This window comes from Tachypleus tridentatus, chromosome 1 (genome assembly GCF_004210375.1).
Source record: "Tachypleus tridentatus isolate NWPU-2018 chromosome 1, ASM421037v1, whole genome shotgun sequence".
Taxonomy (NCBI): domain Eukaryota; kingdom Metazoa; phylum Arthropoda; class Merostomata; order Xiphosura; family Limulidae; genus Tachypleus; species Tachypleus tridentatus.
In genome coordinates, this window is record NC_134825.1 from 75782103 (window position 1) to 75807750 (window position 25648).

The window sequence follows — 25648 nt, forward strand, 5'->3', positions numbered from 1 at the left end:
AAAAAATAAAATTGAAAAATAATAAAATTAAATATGTTAAACATTCTAAACACTATATGTATTGTGGTTTTATATTGTTAACAACTGTCGGATAATCTATTAAGCTCTAACTATGGTTGAAAAATGTAACTAAAAACAAGTTAATACAAATGTCTATAGATTGTTAAAATATATATTAAAAAAACGTTCTTTATGTTTAATAAATAGACTGAAAAGTCAGTTAAATCATTATTATCGATGAACTAGTTTCATAGTGTTCGTACGTTTCAAATTCATTTGATCTTACACAACTTACATTTGCTTCTAATTGACCAAAAAAAAATAGTAATAAAACTCTGTAATTCTATATGTTTTGCTTTTATCTCGTTGTTACACGTGCTCACTGTTAATTAAGAATTGAAACAATGAAAAAGCCATTTGTTATGCTTACCGCAACGTAAGCCTTGAATAGTTCACTCTCCTTGTTTTTTTCTTTCACATATTGCAGACAGTTGCTTTGGTCAATACAATACTTAATATATGGTCGAAAGATTTGGTCGAACTGAAACAGAAATAAATTTAGTTTAAAAATAGCAAAGTCTAACAGTAATAGTTTCAACCTTAGCTATTTAACTACCAGTTTGTTTTAATGGTCTGTTACAGGTTTTCAGTCTTTAAATGTAAATATAGAAAAGAGTTCTTCATTTCCACGTAATACTTTTACCCTAATTAAATTATAAATATGATATTACGTCATAACACCATCATCCTTACTGGTCTGTTGCAAGTTTTCAGTAATAAAGACGAGAGTACTAACAATCATAACACCATCATTCTCACTGGTCTATTACAAGTTTTCTACACTGGAATACACTTTATCCATTTCATGATGGTTTCAGTGAAAGGCAGAAGCGTACACTACACAAAGTATATTTAAAATGTATATTATTCACTCTTCTTACTGGAAACCCAGTAATATTTAATAAAGATTAATGATGTTATAACTGTTTTCACTTTTTTTATTGATATATCTACCCATAAAGTCAGGTGTTTTAGCTAGTATTATCTACTTACATTTCAACAAAAGGTACATTATTTAACAAGCATAGTAATATGTATTAGATCTTTACGGCAAGTAGATATTTACTTATTAGACAAAAAAAACCCTAAAACCTAGACATAACTACCAATTTATTTCATATTTCTAGAGAATATTTTTGATTGTATATCCGTTTTGTTAATTTAAAGAAGAATCACTAAGTTGTTAAAATTAATATTTAACAGTTAAGGAAATGATTTCAGTAGTAAATTGTTTTTGTATACTTGGAACATGTGATGTAAACAGTAAAAAGTTTAATGAACCTGTAGAAATCCTTGTCTCATCAGGAGAGGCTGGAGTGGCTGTTTGGTGGTTCGTGCAGTGTTCAACATTGGGAGAAGATGGATTTCCCAGAAGCGATGATTGGCAGAGTACACTTCTCCGACATTACTGAACAATTTGTCTGTGTCAATCTGAAAATAAAAATATCGCACAAATCAAACATCTTACAAAAAGCTAAGTCTTCGTCGAGTCACTTTCACTTTTTTCTCAGTAATTATTACATGCTTTACGATTAGTAACAATATCTCAATATTGTAGCTGCATATTCCTGTAACAACTCTATAGCTGGATACTGCACGTCAGAGATTTTGTGGGATATTTAAATTTAGAATTGACAGTACTTTAAAGTAACAAGCAAAATTTTAACTCATTCCAAAAGAATATTGGACTTTGTATTCAACCTATGAGTATCATTGATTCTGCACTCGAGAGTGTAAAATCCGTACTCTGAGACGATTTCCTAATATTTGGACTCAAATAAAAAAATCATCTTTCCCTAAGCTGAACATTCTAAAAAGTTTAAGTTTCTATTCTGTTTTACCCATTCTTTTTATCTGTTGAGATTTCATATTAATAAAAAATAATTATTCTTATTATGAAGTATAATGGTTAAACAGTGTCTTTTAAATTAATAAAGAAATTAGTTCATCATTGTAAAAATATGAAACCTATTCAATATAATTGTTGGGAGTACATATCGTGTGTAGGGAATGTAACAGTGAAATCACTCGATTCAGTCGGTTGTACTAGAAAAACTTACCTCATTCAAAATTCCTTCAGATTGTAGGTTACACAGACAGGCCAAGAAAAGCTGAAATATTAAAAAATAAACACTCTATAATCGTAGAAAACAATAAAATATTAAGGAAATAACCAAATGTAAACAAACTAAAAAATGTTCTTTTAACACAATAACTTAAACCAAACATTGATCCAACACCAAGGAATAGTTTTATACTTATATCAATTATTCCTTGATGTTAACTACCACAGCCAATAAACTGTATATGCACAGTGACCCCTACAGTCTTACATTTATTGTTACAGTTGTTCTCACAACACGTGATCGATATTGGTCACATTGCAAATCTCATTCTTTACCTGATAATAACGTAAAAAGTCTAAACGTTGTAACTTGTTTTGTATTCTTAAATAACGGTTTTTAATACCCATTACAGTTGTCTGTACTACATCTCACCTTTGTTTCGGTTGACTTATATTATAAAAGAATACTATTTTTAAAACTGCACTTCCAGCGTGTGTGTTTGAATACATCATTTCTGCAAATAAAAGCATATTGATTAATTGAAAACATTTCATTAGCTTTTGCAAAACGTAATATTTATATTGATATTGTTTTTATATTCTTGTATTTTCCCCTTCAAAATCACATGAATGTTTCTATAACAGAAAACTAGATGACGCTAAAATCACAAACTTACATCAGTGATGACTTTCAACCGTCTGATATAAAACACTTCAGTATGAAGAAGTTCCCAGATTGCGTCTTGTTGATTTTTGGTTCTTTTATGAAGATTCTGGATACAAAAACATATTTTTTGTAGCGATAAACCACATATTCTAGTCATATTTAACTTTTGTTTTGACTGTGTTCATTAATAATATAGTATATCTTTAAATTTATTCTTTCATCTCTATTTGTTTGGTTTGAATTTCGCGCAAAGCTACTCGAGGGCTGTCTGCGCTATCCGTCTCTAATTTAGCAGTGTAAGACTAGAGGGAAGGCAGTTAGTCATCACTACCCACCGCCAACTCTTGGGCTACTCTTTTACCAACGAATAGTGGGATTGATCGTAAGATTATAACGTCCCCCTGACTGAAAGGGCGAGCATGTATGGTGCGAGGGGGATTCGAACCCGTGACCCTCAGGTTACGAGTCGAACGCCTTAACCCACCTGGCCATACCGGGCCCACTCCTTCATCTCTATTGAAACATCTTTAAACAAACCTCTCTTCCACAGCAAACGACCCAATCAAATGTTTGTTGTAAGTCTGTCATAAAATAATCTATTGAGGTATTTTCAAGTAAAACTGGGTCAGGTTCAAAAACATTTCCTTGCAAATAATAAAACGAACACATACAACAAAATAAAGACTCAAATACAAGGGTACATCAAAGAAATAAAATCTTCATCTGCGCAGGCAGAGGGCGATATTTTGCACACTATAAGTGTTTTTCGCCTAGCTAGTTTTATTGCTGTTTAAACTTTCTACTGTAGATAAAATAAACACGCTTTCATGTAGGAATGACAGGAAAGATTATTCTATACCACATTTTCAGGTCGGACCAAAATCTTATTACATGCAGAATACCGCGATTCTAGATTACCCATATAAGTGATAATTCGTTAAGGAACAAGTAAACACTCAGGTTGTATTGACCTTTGGAAATTCTGCAACTACTCTGCACTTAACTTATGGTATAGACTATTGAAAAGTGACAATAATACAGAATTTTGGTCAAAAGGACACAAGGTTTCTCAGATGACCATGGTAGTATGTAATCTTACTTTTAATTGAAAATCATGTTTCGACTATTGATATCCTGATCACAAGGGCGTTACTTGAGCGAAGTCTAAATGAAAACTTTTGAAAATATACCTGAATAAAGATATACTTTTGTAGTTATATATATATATGTGCATAATATTAAAATCATTACACTACTCAACTGTCTTATTGGTTTATTTCGGTATTGATTACCACTATTCACAGCATACGTCAGTAAAAAATGCAGTAAGTATAAGTATGATTAATCCACTACAACAAACACACTGACCTCAGAATTTTCCACAAAATCGCTCCAATGACTTTCTAGTTTATAGACGTCATCATGCGGAATATCAAAAGTTAGCAGTCCGAGCTGGGGTGGAATACCATTAACACTGTACTGGTTTAACAGTTCAGTAAGAGTGTCCATCCTTTCCTTCTCCTACAGTCCAAATGTAGATATATATATATATATACACACATATACCAATCTCATTGAACAAATCAAATTGTAACAATGACACGATAAAGAATCCAAAAATATATATATAAATAAATAAGATATATATAAACACTTTCTTAATTAAATATTTTATATATTTTTTCTCTGTTGTACTTTTAGTGACCACTTTCGGCATTGTTACAAATAAACACATCAAGTAACACGAAGAATTAATGTTAAAATAAGTATTTTATGATTTAACTGTTATTCCTACCTGTCTTAGGGATTCCAGTCCAACTTTCTATTGGTTCTTTTCTTTATTTGTATATTGTTAACAAAAACGTAAATGAGTACTTAATTTTAACGCGCACGTTTTTTTATGTCATATTTTATCATATGAAGCATAAGAATTCAAAATATTGTTTAAAAAGCGCAGTGGGAAAAAATAAAAAAAGAATTATGTGGTCATTAATTCGGTTAATTGAACTTCATTGCTCATTTGGTCGAAACGTTGATCACAAAATTATTGTTTCCTTACAAGTATTTTAACCCTATATTTGACTTTTAGTAACGCTTATTATGCAGAATAGCTTGTGTTACTTTCGTCTAATAATATACTAGGTATTTTTATGAAAAATAAAAAAACCACAAGTCTATAATGTGTGTTTTCTTTGTTGCTGTTTTGAAGGACTGTGTTTTTGAAGCACAAATTCGAGTATTCTATACATGTTCTATAATTTCTCTGGATCGTATTTTCTATAGCAGGACTATGACGGTACTTTCCTAAATGAAGTATACAAACTTGACAAACATGTATTCTTAATGGACTTGCCGCAGGACCAATTATGTTACGGAAATAATCGTTTTGAGATGAACACTTGTGCTGTAATATTGACGAGATTAATTACTCAAGTTCAGGGAGTGACGTCTGACGCAAAACCATTAGTAACTATCCACTCTCTCCGCCTTATGCAGTACAAGGGAACAAATTTATATATATGACCAAAACGTCAGTAAGATTCACCTGCTGATGCGGATAAGAAAAGATTGAAACATTGGACTTCTTTTTATTATTAATTTATTCTACTGGTTTTGTGACTTCAAAGGTCAAGCTTCAGAAAATAGTTTTATTGAGAATTTTTGTCAAATCCTTTGGATAAACAAAATACATTTTGTGATGTTACTCTGTTACTGTATTTTCAGATTACCTTAGGGAAAATTTTAACAAACATGAAAGGTTAAAAAAAATAAATAAATGTTTTAAATTTATGGCATTTAGATCCCCCGCTAGTACAGCGGTATGTCTCCGGACTTACAACGCTAAAATCAGGGGTTCGATTCCCCTCGGTGGGCTGAACAGATAGCCCGATGTGGCTTTGCTATAAGAAAAACACACACACACGCATTTAGATTTCACGGACGCTCTGTCAAAATTACAAAAAATAAAATATAATACCGAGTCAAAAGTTTTTCTCGTTGCCTGTTTTGACTTCCTTCGAAACACAGAGATACGTTCTTGAAATGTTATTCGTATTTTGAAACATCACAAAGGGAAAACAATAACAAAAATGTTCATATACCGTTTATATCAGTGACCAGGCCCTGCATGGCCAAGCGTGTTAAGGCGTGCGACTCGTAATCTGAGGGTCGCGGGTTCGCATCCCCGTCGCGCCTAACATGCTCGTCCATTCAGCCGTGGGGGCGTTATAATGTGACGGTCAATTCCACTATTCGTTGGTAAAAGAGTAGCCCAAGAGTTGGCGGTGGGTGGTGATGACTAGCTGCCTTCCCTCTAGTCTTACACTGCTAAATTTGGGACGGCTAGCACAGATAGCTCTCGAGTAGCTTTGTGCGAATTTCAAAAACAAACAAAAAACAATATATCAGTGACGTTAGTGTAACTGCTGTGACTTGTATTCACGCTTATCAACTTACCGTTTTGGAGACGTTAGAAAAATTCCCCGTTCTTCTGGTTAGAGCTGATCTAGCTTTGGAAGTTTTTACTGATACGTCTTGTGAACTTATGACACTACCAAGATCATGCAAGTCCTCTGTAGACACCATGAGGGCGCTTTTCCGGCCGCTGCGCTGGTTCTGCGGAATTCGGAGTAATTTTTTAAAGTAAATATCTGCTACTAAAGTAAATATCAGTTACTAAAACGTTTTCCCATTAATTACTTCAGTGTTTATTTGCATTTAATCTTAATCAGTATCCTTACAAAGCCTTTAAATGTAAAAACACTGTCAGAGAAAGGGGCGTGTAAGCTTCTTTACATTTCTAAGAAACTGTAAATATGGTATAAACAGCCAAAAAATCGGTTTTGAAATATGTTACAAATGTACTTAGAGAAACAAGAAGGAGCTTAGTCTTTGGTATTCTTTTAACTTTGGCCATTATTAAAAATATATGCGTAAACTAGTTCACTTCGTGGAACGTTTCCTGTAGAAGACGAATTTCAGTAATGAAATTCAAACTCAGGAGTCTATAAACTCAGCATCAAAACAAACGAGATCAGGTCTACAGTCTTTTTACTGGTAGTTAATAGTGTGCAGATAATGTAATACCAATAAATTCTAAACAAAGAATCAAGTAAAATGTATCAGTTACTCAACATTCTCCCCCCAGTGGCTCCGCGGTATGTCTGCGGACTTACAACGCAAAATTCTGGGTTTCAATTCCCGTGGTTGGCAGAGCACAGATAGCCCATTGTGTAGCTTTGTGCTTAATTCAAAAACAACAACAACAACTCAACAATTTGTTCAGTAAGATAAATCTCCTACCGGGTTCGAATATTAGAAGAGTAAGAACAAGATAACAAATCATTTAGAATGATAAATTATAATTAAAATATTGGTCAAATTTACCCTTGAGCTAAGTTTTCATTTGTAATGTTCTTTCCCTTCCCGTTTTCCAAGAATTTCAAATGCTTTAAAAGGTATTGTTACATACTGTAGTGATTTATACAAAATACTTTACTCATGCAAAATTACTACAGATAGTGGACTGTTGTCATAAAATGAAATGCTCTCTTAGTTGAAAATATTTTTAAAAACTGTCAAAACTCTTCAAAATTTGAAGTGTTCGATCGCGAATTTCTGAAATATATTAGTTTTGGTCAGAAGCTAGTTTTTGTGGTTTTTTATTCTACTTTTCCAAGTGAAACATGCTTACTAGTGGGAATTGATGATATGAGCATCTCGGCTGATATTGCTGGGTTTCGTTACTTAGTAACTGAAACAGGATAAAATGTTTTGTTCCAGCAGTTTGAGATTTTAAAGTATTATTTTCTGGAATTACAAATTATTTATTTAAACTGTTTTAGGAGCTTTTCAAACAAACTCCTTATTTCAACTACTCCATGTAGCTTTCCATTACGGATCAAAGGTCAGTGTGTTACTAAACATCTGCATATTTGACAAATACACTGATTTTGTATAACCTTTCGGGTTAACATGCACACACTAGTTTTGTTTAAATTATCGGCTTAAAAAACATACTGGTTTTGTTTCAATATTGCACTCAAAAACACACACTGTTTTATATCGTCGACTCAGAAACACACTCTTGTTAAAAATGTTCTCGATTTAGTGCACAGAACAAAATACACTCTTTTGTTGCAACCCGACTTGACTCTGCAAATAATTCATTGTGTGCTTATCCAGTGTGCATCCTGTCATCTCGATAACCCCGTCCTTCATAATGTAATACCAAATGTTATCATCTGATAGACTTTTATTCAAGTTTAATGCCAGAAAAATTTCTTTATTTTTGTAGCCTAATAATCTCATCTCAATTATTATATAAAAAATTACACGTTTCCAACTATCGAAGTAAAATACAAACACATCTCTGTGTGGCACATTTTTATTTTAAACTGAAAATCAAACAGCATTTAGGCTTGAACTACACGCTTACTTCTGTTTAACTTCAAGTATATGGTTTTATTTTATGTACTTGGATATTTTCTCTGAAAGATACAATATACCATAATCAATTCCAAAGTAAATTTCCTTACATATAAACAAGTTTTTAATTGTATTATCCCCCCTGTGGATCAGCGGTATGTCTGCGGACTTACAACGCTAAAAACCGTGTTTCGATACCCGTGATGGGCAGAGCACACATAGCCCATTATGTAGCTTTGTGCTTACTTAAAAACAACAATTAATTGTATTAATAATTCCTCAGTAAACAAAAATGGCACAAATAGTGGGATGAGGAAATACATTTCATAGTTTACCAGAATGAAACTTGCCGTGATCTTACGTGACTTGTCTTCCCTGCTTCCAACACTGCTGGTTCTGCTGGCTGGAGGACGATGATTTGAACTTCCAGTTAAATTGTCTGGTGTTGCTTCTGTTACGTCCTTTACTATATTAAAATATTACGTTTTATTTTTTTAAATAATTTTGTTAGTTTCTAGTTATACATCTGCTACAGTAGTCTAATGTTTATTTGGGTTAGTTTCTAGTTATATATCTGCTACAGTAGTCTAATGTTTATTTGGGTTAGTTTCTAGTTATATATCTGCTACAGTAGTCTAATGTTTATTTTGTTAGTTTCTAGTTATACATCTGCTACAGTAGTCTAATGTTTATTTGGGTTAGTTTCTAGTAATATAGCCATCGCAGTAGCCTAAGGTTTATTTTAGGTTCTACTTATACAGCCGTTAAAATAGTCTAATGTCTATTTTATTACATGTATATGACAAGTACTTTTATCAAGCCACGCCTTTTATAAAACACGCTGCACTTTCCATCATATATTATATATAAGATATACTACATATGTATTATTCATTCCGAACGTCGTAAGTAACGTTGCGCTTTTTGTAAATATTAAGCTGCTTCATTTATTATACGATAAAAATGTACTCCGCGTTTTACAGAGAACGTGACTTGATTAAAAGCGTGTGACATATGGTTATGTTAAATATGCGTGTAATTTGTTTACTAGCATGTGAATTTGTCTGAACAAAATAATTTTTAAATATTTATAAACAGACCCACTATAGCTATATATATGTATATAGAAAGTAGTTTTGGTTAGAATTCGTAAAATTGATATCTTTAGGTATTAAATACATGAGTTATTCATCTTAAACCTCACGAATTTTGTTAGTTGTATTAGTTTATATTTATACAGCCGTTACAGTAGACTAACGTTTATTTGAGTCTTGTGTTTTTGTTAGTCACATTCAATAAAAGAGCTTACTTTAATTACGGAAAATGCAGAAACTAAACATTTTCAAAGCAGCAGAATGAAATGATTATCTTTAATTCAGAAATTTATTTTAACTCTACGATTAGTAAAATGTGCATTTTCTCTCTTACAATGTGATAGCAAGTGATCTGATTATAATTATTCAAGTTCACTGGGGCGAGAATAAAGATAAATCCAAACGTCATATGTAAAATGTGTGGTCTAACTCCATAAAAACCTTGTTCTTATTACTGTTCTGTCGGTTTGTCCTTGTAAAAAGTTACTGGTGAAGTATGTAGTTTTCCGAAACCGGTTGAGTTCAACGACAAGTGGTAAATCAAATGATAGATTAGGTTTTGTCATTTTTAGTATTTTAAACAGATTGTCCGATGAATAATTCAGAAGGATAGATTAGTGGCATCCATGTTACTTATTCTTTAAATCCCATATGAATGTAGTTTGACTGTGGGAAAGTAAATGACAATTCGCAGCACCGTATGTGTATGGGTTTGTTCTGTAGTGTTAGCATGTACAATTCACAGCACCGTATGTGTATGGGTTTGTTCTGTAGTGTTAGCATGTACAATTCACAACACCGTATGAGTATGGGTTTGTTCTGTAGTGTTAGCATGTACAATTCACAGCACCGTATGTGTATGGGTTTGTTCTGTAGTGTTAGCATGTACAATTCACAGCACCGTATGTGTATGGGTTTGTTCTGTAGTGTTAGCATGTACAATTCACAACACCGTATGAGTATGGGTTTGTTCTGTAGTGTTAGCATGTACAATTCACAGCACCGTATGTGTATGGGTTTGTTCTGTAGTGTTAGCATGTACAATTCACAGCACCGTATGTGTATGGGTTTGTTCTGTAGTGTTAGCATGTACAATTCACAGCACCGTATGTGTATGGGTTTGTTCTGTAGTGTTAGCATGTACAATTCACAGCACCGTATGTGTATGGGTTTGTTCTGTAGAGTTAGCATGTACAATTCACAACACCGTATGTGTATGGGTTTGTTCTGTAGTGTTAGCATGTACAATTCACAGCACCGTATGTGTATGGGTTTGTTCTGTAGTGTTAGCATGTACAATTCACAGCACCGTATGTGTATGGGTTTGTTCTGTAGTGTTAGCATGTACAATTCACAGCACCGTATGTGTATGGGTTTGTTCTGTAGTGTTAGCATGTACAATTCACAGCACCGTATGTGTATGGGTTTGTTCTGTAGTGTTAGCATGTACAATTCACAGCACCGTATGTGTATGGGTTTGTTCTGTAGTGTTAGCATGTACAATTCACAGCACCGTATGTGTATGGGTTTGTTCTGTAGTGTTAGCATGTACAATTCACAACACCGTATGTGTATGGGTTTGTTCTGTAGTGTTAGCATGTACAATTCACAGCACCGTATGTGTATGGGTTTGTTCTGTAGTGTTAGCATGTACAATTCACAACACCGTATGTGTATGGGTTTGTTCTGTAGTGTTAGCATGTACAATTCACAACACCGTATGTGTATGGGTTTGTTCTGTAGTGTTAGCATGTACAATTCACAGCACCGTATGTGTATGGGTTTGTTCTGTAGTGTTAGCATGTGCGAGCTTGTGCCAGTCCTCACAGTTTAATAAAAGGTTGTCATTTTTGGATATTGTGATGAGTTGCTCCCTCTGTGAAATCATTAGGGTGGTTGTATACCTTCGCTCATGTGGTGGTACACAGAATATTGTTGTTCAAGGGACACTACAGTTCAAGAAAGCATATTTCCATTACGAATTGAAATGCAAGCAGTGACAGTATTTCGTAACAGCGTCACATTTTAAAGCTTATGTATACACGTTATGTACAAAGTGTGGGGCAAGAGCAACATAACTATAGAAGCATATAAATTATATGTGTGTATTGGGCAAATTTAAAAATAAATAATGTTTTTTTTAAAGTAAAGTAATAAAGTTATTAACTATTATTAAGTAATATAATAACAAGAATTAACGTGGGAAAAATTATACGTTCATTATATACATAAATAAAGTATACAAGGCATGGAAGTGCTTAAAAACGTTTGCGCATCACTAATGTGTGTGTCTGTTTACAATTTCAAACAGTTTCAAGAATCCTATTTAGTAAAGAAGAAAATAAGTTTCCAACGTTACGTCATGTTGTCATTTGTGCATGATGATCAGTGTGAGTTCGCAGACATACCGCTATGTCACTGGGTGGCTTATTTTATAAAACATGAAGTTCACATGCAAGTAACCTGGCTAAGTAAATGGTAATATTGTTTGTTTATTTTTTGAATTTCACAAAAAATGTACCCAAGGGCCATCTGCGCTAGCCTTCCATAATTTAGCAATGTAAAACTAGAAGGAAGACAGCTAGTTATCACCACCCGCCGCCAACATTTGGGCTAATCTTTTGCCAAGAAATAGTGGGATTGGCCATCACGTTAAAACGCCACCCCAGGTAAAAGAATGAGCATGTTTGGTGTGATGAGGATTCGAACCCGTGACCCTCAGATAACGAGTCGATCTCCCTAACCACCTAGTCTAACTACGTTAGAGAGTTTAGTAAATTTGAAAATGAACTTTGATTATATCAAATTATATTTACGTTTATAATTCGATATCTGCCTAACATCAACATTTCTTACGAATAATTTCCAATATATTTGGGACACTAATCTAAAAAAAAATATTGTTTGCATTAGTCTAACCTATTTCTTAAAATACATTCTCTTTGTCTTTGTACATGGTGGATAATAATCTTCGTACACCAAACGGAGTTTTTAACTTTTTTTCTGGTAGCTGCATCATTTCACTTCCAAATATTAGCAGAATGACTCAAGATGAACCTGTTAGATCTCTAAACTCACATGAACCAAAATTATATAACTCGGAAACAATACTTTAATTAAGTTACCAGATGTTTATGCATGCGTTTCGATAATAGAAAAGTGTTTTAAAAGTAGTAGTGGTGTTACATCAGTCGGCTTATGACGACCAACTTATAAAAATAGATGTAGGTAGTTAGTATATGTTATAAAACAGAGTATCTGTATTACGTTAGAAAAGTAAATTTAGCACACGTTAACCAGACTGAAGTGACCTGTAAACTATCATAATGATATTTAGTTAGGCTGAAGTGGTATCTACTCTTGTTAACTAGGCTAAAGTGACACTTAGATTTGTTAGCCAGACTGAAACAACATCTACACTTTCTAACTAAGCTAAAGTAGGATCTACATTTGTTAACTAGATATACCATTAAGCAAACATCACAATCAAAACACGCAGCGCTGAAATCAAGTAGGCTACAAATGAAAAAGTAGACATTTTAAACAATGCCTAACAAGGCAGGCAAACTACCTTGAGGGAACCAATCACAGAAGCTGGCATATTGTCTTCTTATTTTGCTGTACCAGTTCACTGCTTTTTATTGATTTATATATTTTCTGTATGCGTGTATACGCGTATAACTAATTAGTCATCAATGATTTACATAACTAGGATGAAGACTGGGTTCTGCATACAAAACTTACACTTTACGTAGAGATGGTTTCCTCCTAGTCTAGCCGTGTCAAAGGTCAAAGGTAGTGGCGTGGAGGAGGCATCGACATAAATAGCAACCTGATGGACATCTACGCCACGCCTATCTAGAAGTCCTTGAAGCACTTCTCTAAGAACAGAAAAAAATAAAACGTTAGAAAACTTATGCACCATCTATAATTACAAACTGGCTGTGCGTGTTTAAAAATATTCTTAGAAGCTAGATAACATCACTAATAACATCTATTACATGCAAAAACGCAAAGTATTACTGTGTAGAACACTATGAAAATAACGTAGCATAAACGTATTTAAACACTTAACAGCGGGATTTCCGCGCTTTCCTTGTATTTCTAGTGCTACTTGTTTTCTGCATCTTTAATTTCCATATATTACAGAAGAATGTACATTTTACTCAATAAATTTTAAGAATCTTGTTAAACCACTAATGACAGATAAAAGAACTCTGCAGGGTTTAGCATCATCTGGTAAGAATTGCGTTAGAATCTTTGTCTCCAAATTCACCAGAATAGTAATAACCGTGTCAGAATAGCTGTATCAGAACAATAGTCTTTAAAACCATGAGAATAGCAATCACTAATATAAGAAGATTCGATGACAGAAGAAAAACCAGAAAATAGATATACCTATGCAATTATTGGATAAAGACTCTTGCCTAACGACCATTAAGACCCTCATACGCCGGTAGTTATAATAATAGTAACAATGGTTTAAAATATTTGCTATACAAGCAATAGAGATGGCAATAGTTGCATCATTTTTATAAACTGTAGAGCACATTAGAACTTATAGCATTCAGGACTTATTAACTTATTGGTATGAACTTCGTCTTCGTTATGCTATACGTTGCATCTTTACCAAACGTAGTATGCCGAGCCTAGAAAGTGTCATAAAACATAACACTTACAACTTTTTCTATGAAATTTAAATTTGAACCGTGGAAAAACCCATGCTATCAATAATGTCAGCTTTCTGTTTTAGCTTCCTTATGTGACCTGACCAGTCTCTACTTTGTGGTTAATGTCGGGGGTTAAAATTTTTAATATTTCTTAAAATTAACATTTTAGATAGCCTGTGTTTTGTATGTGTTCTGACCCTTGTTAAAGTAAGATGGTATATGTCAGTTTATTTAAAGTATCATAATTTTTCCATATATCGCTGAGTAAATATAACTGGAACCATGGATTCAATAAATAGACAAATCGGAAAATATGAACTTTAACAAACAGACATTGAACTGAGAAACATTGATCGTTGTGATGCTTTAACTCTCCTTGTAAAAACACCACAAGTCTAGGTTTAGCAGATATTGTGATAGGATTTTTGGTGTCTTGGAACACACCTGTTATTCCTATGTGTTCCAGTTTTAAAGACAGGAAATGTCAAAAAGTTAAACACCATTCTGATGGTATATTTAGTTGTAGTTCACTCACAATAGTGAAACTATAGTTATATATAAGATTAGAATAATATGTAATGCTCATGTTATTAATGTATTCTTCTAAGTTATTCAGCAGACAGGTTATCTAAGATGCTAAAAATACATATAAGACCCATTATATCAGTTGATTCATTGCTTAGCACCTAGTTCAATTTATTTCGGGATATTTTTCTTTTGAAACAACTTGTCTGTTATTTAACTTAGAGGAATAAATTAGTAGCATCAGTGTCATTCATATATTATTCAAATTCTGTAGAAATACAGACTCAATGTGGTGAACAAAAAATAGCTTAAAACACCATACGTGTAATCCTATATCAATAATGTGTTTGCCTAAAGAATCCTGGTGGTGAAGAAAGGTCTCGCCAGCACTGGATGTAACAGATATCGTTGTTTTTCATGTTAGTTTTCACCCTCCTTTACTTTCCCTCAGATGATCGTATATAAATAATTACTAACGTAAGCTTCTCACACTGACAGAATGTTCGCTAGATACTCTGTTCTTCTTAATAATGAGACAATTAATTCGAGAAAATAATAACAGTAACATGTGGTATTCAGATAAATAAGTAAGAGAGTGTAAAATAACCATTATCCTAATTGGTGTTCAGTGTGGCATAAATAAAATTAACGATATATTACACTTCGCCAACTTAATCGAGTTCATACTGTAACAGTTGCCATCAAGCTATTTTTAATTAACAAAAATAGCTTCTCTATGTCGGTCCTATCCCATTCGGCCCACCAAATATGCTCGCTCTTTCAGCCGTGGGAGCGTTATCATGTGACGGTCAATCCCACTATTCGTTGGTAAAAGAGTAACCCTAGAGTTGACGATGGGCGGTAATGACTAGTTGGCTTCCCTCTAGTTTATGGACGGCTAGTGCAGATAGCACTTATGTAGTTTTGCGCGAAATTTCAAAACAAGCCAAACCAGACCCAGACCCATCCAGCCTAAAGAGCCCTGGTGTTAAACGAAAGACACCGACGGCACTGAACACAGCTGATATAGTGTGATTGGTATAATATGGAGCACTCTTCCTTACTTCCACTTAAAAAAAATCGTATTTATAATTTAGTACAAGTCCTAGATTGTTCAGCTTCTCTAAGAACTTTCACTTCTTTACGAAAACGAAAAATAAAGAACTACAAAGTAAAAAAGTTTATTGTAAGTAACAAGAACAAAAGGAAGGGTTCTAGATCTCTAAATAAGATAACTTACTGTTACATCATTTATACTTCGATGATGGTCTGAAGAACTTACACAATTAAGATTGTGGTCAGTTGAGAGCGATCAATGAAGTTTGGTGTTACCATGGTTACTAAAAGCTTGATCTATCTCCACTTAAGATTATGGTTATATCAAAAATTTACTTTTATAATAATCTGAACTATCACATTCTGAATGTCGTTTTCAAAAAGAAAAAGCCTAAATCACTGCATTATAAAAGAAATAAACATTTTCTCCGCAATCCATGGTTTATTCGTAAAATGGATGCTCTCAAACAGAATCATTAGTTTACACTATTATTAATCTTCGGCGTAATAAAGGGTGTTAAGAGATGAATCATAAAAATAGGGTTTAAGATCAAGGAAACCATTTTCATATGAAATAAGCCGTCTGTGTACGAGGTTACTTTTTTTACTCCATGTTAGCGCTTTTTTCGCTTAAAATTTTATATTTAAAAATAAAGAGTAGGCTAGAACCCTTGAAGACACATACGACGACATCATTTAACGGTATTATGAGTGTAGTCAAAAGTCACGCCTAAGACTGTTTATTATTAAACAAGAAGCAACAGTGAAATGTATGCGCTGTGTCCACTGCGAGTATCGAAACTCAATTTTTAACGTTATAAGTTCTTAAACTTACCGCTGAACTACTAAGTGGCGCACCTAAGATATTTAAGAAAATTTAAGTAATTATACGAGGACCATCGAGATGACAATGATAATTAAAGAAAAAGAACCCTTTACAAATTTTGTATTTTAATGTTTCTGTTTACAACACGTAATTTCACAGAGTGGCCATGTTTTAACTCTTAAAATTCCTAAAGGGATCATGTTTTAACTCTTATAAGTTCCTGAAGCAACCATATTTTAACTCTTATAAGACACAGCTATTTTGTATAGATGACCAAGATTAAAATTTCGCGACCTCTTAAAATCCTACGCAAGTTAATCTTACTATATTGACGGCCTGGCATGGCCGAGCGCGTAAGGCGTGCGACTCATAATTCGCGGGTTCGCGCCCGCGTCGCGCTTAACATGCTCGCCCTCCGAGCCGTGGGGGTGTATAATGTGACGGTCAATCCCACTATTCGTTGGTAAAAGAGTAGCCCAAGAGTTGGCGGTGGGTGGTGATGACTAGCTGCCTTCCCTCTAGTCTTACACTGCTAAATTAGGGACGGCTAGCACAGATAGCCCTCGAGTAGCTTTGTGCAAAATTCCAAAACAAACAAACTTACTATATTGAGCCCCCCATCCAATGGCAAAACGGTATGTCTATGTACTCACAATACTAGAATTTTGATTTCGATACACGTAGTGTACAGAGCACCTATAGCCCATTGTTTAGCTTTGTGCTTAACTTCAACCAACCTTATTAAATTGAATAATTTTCTTTTACCAGGTGTACGTATTTATAATACATTTTCAACAATATGTTTTATTCGTCAGCTCAGACCATGTTCTTGACAGTGTATAATATCAACTTCACTTTCGTTTTTTAATCGTGATCGACTTTCTTGTTTAAAAAACTAAAAAAAATAGAGTTGATCAATGGAATAATGTAAAATCGATTTGTACGGTTCATGAAGAAAATAATAATCTGATAGCCGTTAGGTTATTTCAAAGCTACTTTAAAAAAAATAGAAATAACAGTTTATTTCAAATGTCCTGGTTAAAAAGTGAATTACGTACTTTTGGACGAGATACATTAGTACTTGACAAAAAAAATCGAAATACATTCTGCAAGTTAAGAGAACTTTTCTAAGTTTATTCATTTTAAATATATATCAAAATAGTAATATAGGTTAAGCGTGTGTGCGTTTTCATCATCCTATCTGCTGAGCCAACCGAAGTGAATCGAATCCCCTGATTTTAGCTTTGTAAATCGGTAGACTTAGCGCTGTAATAGCGGGGTCATAGGCTATGTAGTAGGGTCGCCTGCTGGTAAATGATCTATTTATCTGAATGTATATAGACTATAATTGAAAATAAAAGTACCTAATTGATCGATCATTCATTAATACATTCTGATTATTAAATGTTTTAGTTTCTTTATTGATGTACATTATCTGTATTTAGTTAGTTTGGTTTATAGGAGTAGATTCGTTTATACGTGTTACATTTAAAGTATAGGATAGCTACGTTTATTACCACAATTTTAGGAACGGCGACTTATGCACAAATATATATATATATATATATATGTCTAACCACACAAACGGTAGTTATAAAGAAACCACCATATTTTAAATGGTTATATTTCTAAAAAGTTCTTGTCCTAGAGAAACTCAATTTTACCACACGTACACCAAAGATGATAAGTTTGCTTCAGAAAAGTTTAGACTGGTACATGTTTCCAAACTGTGTTATCTGTCACCTAAATCACTTTCCTCGAGAGTTATGATTGTCTTTGTGTATTTCTACAACAGGAAGTTGGTGTTCTGAATAACACGAGCACCAGTTTGCGGAGTGTTGTGAGCATCAATGAAAACTGCTTTGAATAGTTACTTTCTTAGGTCTATTGAGAATGATGGTGGAAGGCATATTGAACACTTTCTGTGTTTGTTTTGTTTCTTTGAATTTCACGCAAAGCTACACGAAGGTTATCTGCGCTAGCCGTCCCTAATTTAGCAGTGTAAGGCTAGAGAGAAGGCAGCTAGTGATTACCGCCCACCGCCAACTCTTGGGCTACTCTTTTACCAACGAATAGTGGGATTGACTGTTACATTATAACACCCCCACGGCTGATAAGTCGAACATGTTTGGTGCGTTGGGGATTCGAACCCGCGTTTCTCTGATTACGAATCGAGTGCCTTAACTACCTGGCTATACTGGGCCCACTTTCTCTGACACTCTGTGAAACAATCTGTATCATACGAAGATATAATTGTTTACTTATCTTTTATTTCAAGTAACTTTTTGATTGTTGGTTTTCGCTGGGCTAATAAACACAACTGCGGTATTGGTATTTTCAAATTAAATAGAACTTTATATCACATCGTCTAAACGACCAGATTATAAACCCAAAATGTTCAATTATAATTGTTCCCAATTTTGAACAACTGATCAGAATAATAACAGCAAATATGTGGCACCTGCTGTCATAAGGGCTATATTCGGCTTTAAAACGAACAATATCGTTGACTGTCCCTTTTATAGCCACTTACATCTGAAACTGTGGAGTGAGTTTGGAAAACATCGCAACCCCAACCTTGGATCTTCTGATCCAAGAACCAGAATCACTAGGGCGTGACCAGCCCAAAAATAAAAAAACGTAGTTCCCAGAATTCTGTATCGACCTGTTATATATTTAACCTTAACAGCATGCCAAACAAAACTAATGTTTGGACAAAGATGTTCATACTGTTTCAAAGGCAAGTTAATTTAAAACTAAACAGCATCGAAGATATATTAATTCTATTTATCCAAGGACACCTATTATAATATAACAAGATCTGAAAACGTTAACGTTCAACGCGACAATAAAGAAAAACAGGAAGTGACGTAATTCAAGTTAACACGACTGTACTTATTCAGACCGTGCAACCTATTGAAAAGCTTCTGATAATGCGGGGTAGCGATAACGCAAAACGTCTTTATAAACCTCATACTCTTAACAGGAACATACGATTACTTTTCGTTACATAGTCGCTTAACATTTAATTACAACATTATATATATATATATATTTTATGTATTGCTGAATTCAAACTTTATTATTGAGAAAAAAAGTGAAACTGAAAAATACGAGACGAAACCGGTAGCTTGAAAAGCTCATGTGACGTTTTACGTTCTTCTGTTGTGTTCCAAGTACGCCAGTCCATTACACGAGTCGTTTACCACACAACAGAATATGTTACAAACTTACTTTGACGTTTGATTTACGACCTTGATTGTCCCGCTTTTCTGTATTTTTCCCTTTCGCTTACTATCTTTAACACTCTTCAGTTTCTCTAATCCCTCCATCTAACCTTTGTTAACCACTCCCTCTGTTGGAGGCCTCGTTATTACCATAAAGCCTTTTGTTTCTTTGTTAAATGTTTGCTAAGTTATTTTTGTAGTGCTTCGTTTATTTCGCACCCCGCTAGTACAGCGGTATGTCTACGGATTTATAACTTTAAAATCAGGAGTTCGATTCCCCGCGGTAGGCTGAGCAGATAACCCGATGTGGCTTTACTATAAGAAAAGAGACCCTCATTTACTTTGTCCAACTCTTTATTATTTTGCTGACTGTCAAAACAACTTCCGCTTCCCCCCATAAAAAGGAATTTAATAAATACTTTCCTTTAACACTTATCTTTTTACAAAATATAATCTACTAACTACTTATCAAGCACTTATATAGTATTAAAGTAATATATTACGTCATATAACACTCTTTTCAGTTTTCTTAAAATTTATTATGCTTTATAGAAAACGTTTTTTCCTACAAATACCAAACTAAATTCAGTTCTTAAATTTAACTAAATGCCTTCGGATAATCAGCTGTCATCTTATTTTCTTAAACCTTTAAAACTTTGCTGAAATAGTCACCTTTTTCTAAGTATACCACTACCAACATTTATATCACGAATATGATGTTTGTTAATTACACCTCCTATGCCAGACACCGATAAAATCATTTTATCCCCATAAACCGTGGGCTGTACCACACAACCTTATCATAAAATGTAGGAGATGTATCCCAAATTATCATACTTCTAAAATGTGTTTGTTAACGAACTTTAGCCCGGCATGGCCAGATGTGTTAAGGCGTTAGACTCCTAATCTGAGGATCGCGGGCCTCGAATACCCAACGCACCCAACATGCTCGCCCTTTCAGCCATGAGGGCGTTATAATTGACCGTCAATCCCACTATTCGTTGATAAAAGAGTAGCCCAAGAGTTGGCGGTAGACGGTGATGACTTGCTGCCTTCCCTCTATTCTTACACTACAAAATTAGGGACGGTTAGCGCAGATAGCCTTCACGTAACTTTGCGCGAAATTCAAAACAAACAAACAAATTTAACAACTTATTTCAAAGTAGTTCTTGCTAAGTTCTTGTTTTGTTTTTCGTGTGAAGGGTTACATTGGAAGTTGAGTTTGCAACACATTCATGTTTATTTAAAACAATACTTTAACTAGTCGCTGAATACTTACAACTTCTAATATTATTTCACAGCTCCGCTTTTCAGAGCGTATGTACACAAATGAGTGCATTGTTTGTTAACAAAATGATGTGGTGAATAAATCAAGACTTAAATGAGTATAGAGACGTTGCTTCGCTTAGTCCGAAAGTGAATTTGTTTTGTCAAGGTAATTCACTAGCTCACAGCCTTTCGTTTGTGACGGGTAATTTTGCTAGGTTAGCGTCAGAGCGTTAAGTTTAAAAAAATTTGAATAGTGTGCCTCAAACTTGACATTTCTCAGTAATGTAGCATTCCTCGATACAAAAGAAAAGGGAAAAAAAAAAGACTGAAGTAACTCATATCACCAGAGGACGCTGCGAATAACCATCTAGCGCTGTTGTTGTTTGTAATTAAGCACAAAGCTACACAAAGGTTTCGATGTTGTCCACTGATGACGGCTTTGTACAATGTATAGTATGGTAAGGAAAAAAAACTTGTGTTTTTATATTTTATTTATAAACTTAAACTAATTCCCAATAACCCAATTCAATTTTCTGAAGGAAAGCAACACTTCAAGTTTTATTGGGTGAGCATAATTCTGAAAAAAATATCCATTTTAGACATATATTTTGATCAAAAAAGAAACAATTTAAAGTTCTAGCATCACCATTCTATTTGCAGCATGGCTTTATCTGAAAGATGATACGCTACAGAAAGTATTCTACCAATAGTGGCAACTCTTCAAGTGTTCATGTTGTTACAAACAAACATCGATTCCAGTTATATATAAATATATGCTTATATACAAACGTACTCGTATAATAAAACATAGCATTACTACAGTAGTAACCTACTTTTATGTACCTTTATTTATTGTTAACGTCCCTCTAAGTGCACGAATACTAATGGAAATTTGAGTGGCTACAAAGCAACGATTATTAGTTAATGAGTAAAGCAATCTAAAGTCACAGCTGTGTAAAAATTACAATTAATAAATGAACAGAATAATCGTTTGTGTTGAATATGTAAGCTAAGTAACGTAAATTGTTTTAATTTATTACAAAGATTAGAATAATTTCTCATAATTTATGAAAATGTTTTGAGTATTAAACGTCAGTATTAAAACTGATTTTGATGCATACTTAATTTATTTTAACCATCATAATACTTGTATGCAGCGTTTCCTTAAAATACTTGTTACTGAAAAAAATATAATATTGTGTTTGTCTTTTTTACTTTTTCATATCAGTTAACACGAACTTTGCTCGAAAACAAAATGCATATGCACACTTTTGCTGGCCGATTTGACGATATCAGTAAGTTCCATCTGATGAATACCGTGAGAAAATGAATGGACAATGGTGATGCATTCACAGAACCAAAAAACTGGTTTTTACTTGTGTCAGTAAGATCTTTGGCTTAGTTTGTTTGTTTTGAATTTCGCGCAAAGCTACAAGAGGACTATCTGCGCCTTTGGCTTAGAGAAGTCTACTTGGCTTTCATTGTATTTAGCTGGGCAATAATTCATCTTGAAAGACGAAGAGCTGATGATCTACACACTGGTCCAGTAGAAACTTTTGTTCACTTGCCTACGGTTGTACACAAACACTGTTCTTTTTTCTTTGTTTTTATTTGTGCATTAATTATTGTTTTCACTGTCCATCAAACATATCCAATCTGTTTATTTCTCATTAAGCCTAAAGCAAAACACAGTCGAGATTTTATCTTCAGATTAGTCTGTTAGACACTTACGCGGAAAACAAATATTTTAAAATGTCCCATATTAAGATAATTTAAGATTTGGCAAGATTACCACTTTTGGTAGACAAAGAAGAAAAAAAAAGACAAACAGTTTTGTTATAAGAACTACTTTTTCAAATAACTGAAAACATATTCAAAAACATATGGGCGTATAAAACAATACTTTTTCATTTGTAAAGGAAAAATACCGCCAATCGATTAATTTGTGAAAATACGTCACTTATTTTGGATTTACTCTAAAATTCTAATGTCGATATTTTCAACAAAACTCTCATTTTTTTATTTATTTGTATGCCATTTGTATCATTAAAAATCCAACACGTTTCCAAGTTATTTCAAATCGTGGCTATGTTAACTTTATAAGTAAAAATAATTTGATATTAGCTTTTTACAAAGTCAATATAAATTCATTCCTTTGTAATGTTGCGAAAACATACGTTAACCTTACTTTCCATTATTTGTGTATGAAAAAAACTAATAGTTATAGGATATATTATCATGTTGCAGCATGTATTTTTTAAAAAAGATTTATACATCTAACACAATCTGCATGTGGATATACGAAATTTTGGATATAATTATGAAAACCTTTAAATTAAAATGATGCACAATGAGAATCCTACATTACATTCTTTAAAACCTAGTCACATATTACGCATTTATTGTTTATGAAATTTAAAACAATTACCATGACTACAATCTTCACAAGAAATATAACGTTTTTTTTGTGTAATCGAAAAACCTCTTTGCGGTTTAAACATGAAGAAAACTATCTTTAGGAATGATGTTTATATTAAGAAACTTAGTTAACAAGTTGGAAAATTACATCTTTGGTTGTAAGAACAAGAAATGAGAATAGATGTCGTGTCTCTACCACCACCTCTAAGTATTACGATAACATTTTTAGGTTAATCACTAAAAAGCGAACGTTGTCTCTCGGGATTTACGTTTATTTTCTTATTTATATACATTGATATTTTAAAAGTAACTAGTCTCTACAAAGGTTTTCAATTTCTTACTACAAGTGGGTAGTAAAGTGTATGCTGTGGAGAAAATGAGTTTTTACCTGGAAAAGTTCAACACTTTATAATGAAACCCAGGTTAGGCAGCGTGTAACGTACGACGGCCTCTCCCAACCAAAGAGAAATTGTTAGGAAACCCAATTATCGTCGTTTGTTTTAGATAGGTGTAGTGAAAACAAAAGTATGTACAATCACTAATGTCCACTACACGTGAAAACGCCTCAAAGTAAAGTAAATGTTCGTGAAATAGATTACTTTAATGAAGCCCTATCGTTGTTGTAGGTATTCTATTTCTTTCTCACTTGTATTTATCAAAAACATGCATCTACGAGAAAACACAAATCTCCATATATCTATGACAACAGTTGAAGTGTTTACGCTAACTACCAACTTAGTTTTTTATAAACGTTTTTATGCCTTTCTCAGGTTGTTATCAAGCTTAACTATTGTTGATCATTGGTAATAAATATATTGATCTTCCTTAAAAAAAAGAAAGAGAGACATAGATCTTATTACAAAGGCTGTCCAGATTTGGAACAAAATCTCATACATTCTGACTACACAATCTGATCAATCTCTTTAAAGTGAACTTTTATGTTGTAGAATATCAAGAATAAAATCGTAAAGCTGCTGAAAGAATTCCAGATTTAAAGCTTTGTGTCTGTGAACGTGTGCGTAAAAGAAGATACAAGTTCAACGGATATCACTAAAGTGAGCACTTTACAAGAAAGTAATAAAAGGACGCCCTCTCTCGGCTAAGGTATGGTATTTACTTTAAATGCTTCAAAATGTAATTCAACTACAGATAACACATAAAATAATGTGAAAACTCAATATTCATTAGATTTAATTACTTTCAAACACATTTTGTTACAAAATAAATCAAAACTATAAGCAAATTAAAACTCAAGTACCCATTTCATTTACATTCACATGTCTTGTATGAAATTGAAAGCAAGGTAATTTCACTTGATGTTAAGAAAATATGAGAAGGCAGCCGGCCTTTGACCAGTCTTTAAAGAATTGGGGATTTCAGTACTCTTAAGTTATTAGAAAATGAGGGGAACAGACGAGCACAACAGTCAGTTTCTAAGTTCAGTTGGTGTAGAGAATACAAGACCCTCTATGGTTATGAAATGCTATAATCCGATATACAGGAAGCAGGTGCAAGGTCAGAAAGAAGGGAGTCAGTTTGAAGGAACACAAAGACAGGAGTCAAGTGAAAGAAAGGGAAGAAAAGAAGAATATGTGAGAGAAAATGAATAAACCGTAAGAGGCGAAGGTAGAAAATGATATGATGTCAGTAAGAAGCAAAACCCGTTTCTAAATCTATATGTCATTGATTGCTAGTAATAAATAGCATTTTGTTATACTTACACTGATATGAGTCAACGTTTTATAGGAATAACTTCAGTATAAATAAAGTTGATGGAGTTGCAAGTATAACATGATCGTATGAATTTTACAGTGACATTTTGAAGATATTCGAGAGACATCTTATTTTTCAAAATAATTAGCCTAAATAACAAGGTTTATGGAATTTCAACCAATTTTCATCGTTATTTTTATTTATTTTGAGAACAAATTTCCAGTTTGTTTTACAGACTGTGGGATACTGAGTTATAAACCGTGGAATATTGAATTACAAATTGTGGAATACTGAATTAAGCCCAGCATGGCCAAATGGTTTGGGCACACGACTCGCAATCTGAAGGTCGTGGGTTCGAATTCCAGTCACACCAAATATGTTCGCCCTTTAAGCTGTGAGAGCGTTATAAAGTAAAAGTCTCACACAAATCAACTGTGTAGATGGCCTAGAGGTTGTCTTACATCGAAAGATAAAGATGAATAGCAGACCGGAACCGGAAGCAATCACCCGGCATACGCTCGCAGGTGGTATGACAGGTCACGGGCCTGATAGATTGACAGTGCCAACATCTCGTGGAGAAGAAGGTGACAAAATGACACGACTGTTAAAGCTCATCATAAGGTAAGTAGCG

General features: G+C 33.6%; 2 protein-coding genes across 3 annotated transcripts in view; both read right to left on the reverse strand.

Annotated features, from left to right (window-relative positions):
- The window catches only part of LOC143252742 (uncharacterized), a 34987-nt gene extending 28585 nt beyond the window's left edge, over positions 1–6402 (reverse strand). For both annotated transcript variants that reach the window (XM_076505353.1, XM_076505343.1), the window contains exons 1-6: positions 6249–6402; positions 4161–4313; positions 2803–2898; positions 2121–2171; positions 1342–1491; positions 431–541 (exon numbers count right to left, since the gene is read on the reverse strand). In XM_076505353.1, the coding sequence (XP_076361468.1) occupies positions 431–541; positions 1342–1491; positions 2121–2171; positions 2803–2898; positions 4161–4313; positions 6249–6377 (690 nt within the window). In that variant the 5' untranslated portion in view covers positions 6378–6402. The remainder of the gene's footprint in view (positions 1–430; positions 542–1341; positions 1492–2120; positions 2172–2802; positions 2899–4160; positions 4314–6248) is intronic.
- Positions 6403–8260: 1858 nt separating this feature from the next.
- LOC143232568 (pleckstrin homology domain-containing family G member 5-like) overlaps positions 8261–25648 on the reverse strand; it is a 74698-nt gene continuing 57310 nt past the window's right edge. The window contains exons 4-6 of the mRNA XM_076468160.1: positions 13058–13194; positions 8555–8685; positions 8261–8281 (exon numbers count right to left, since the gene is read on the reverse strand). Coding sequence (XP_076324275.1) covers positions 8261–8281; positions 8555–8685; positions 13058–13194 — 289 coding nt within the window. The remainder of the gene's footprint in view (positions 8282–8554; positions 8686–13057; positions 13195–25648) is intronic.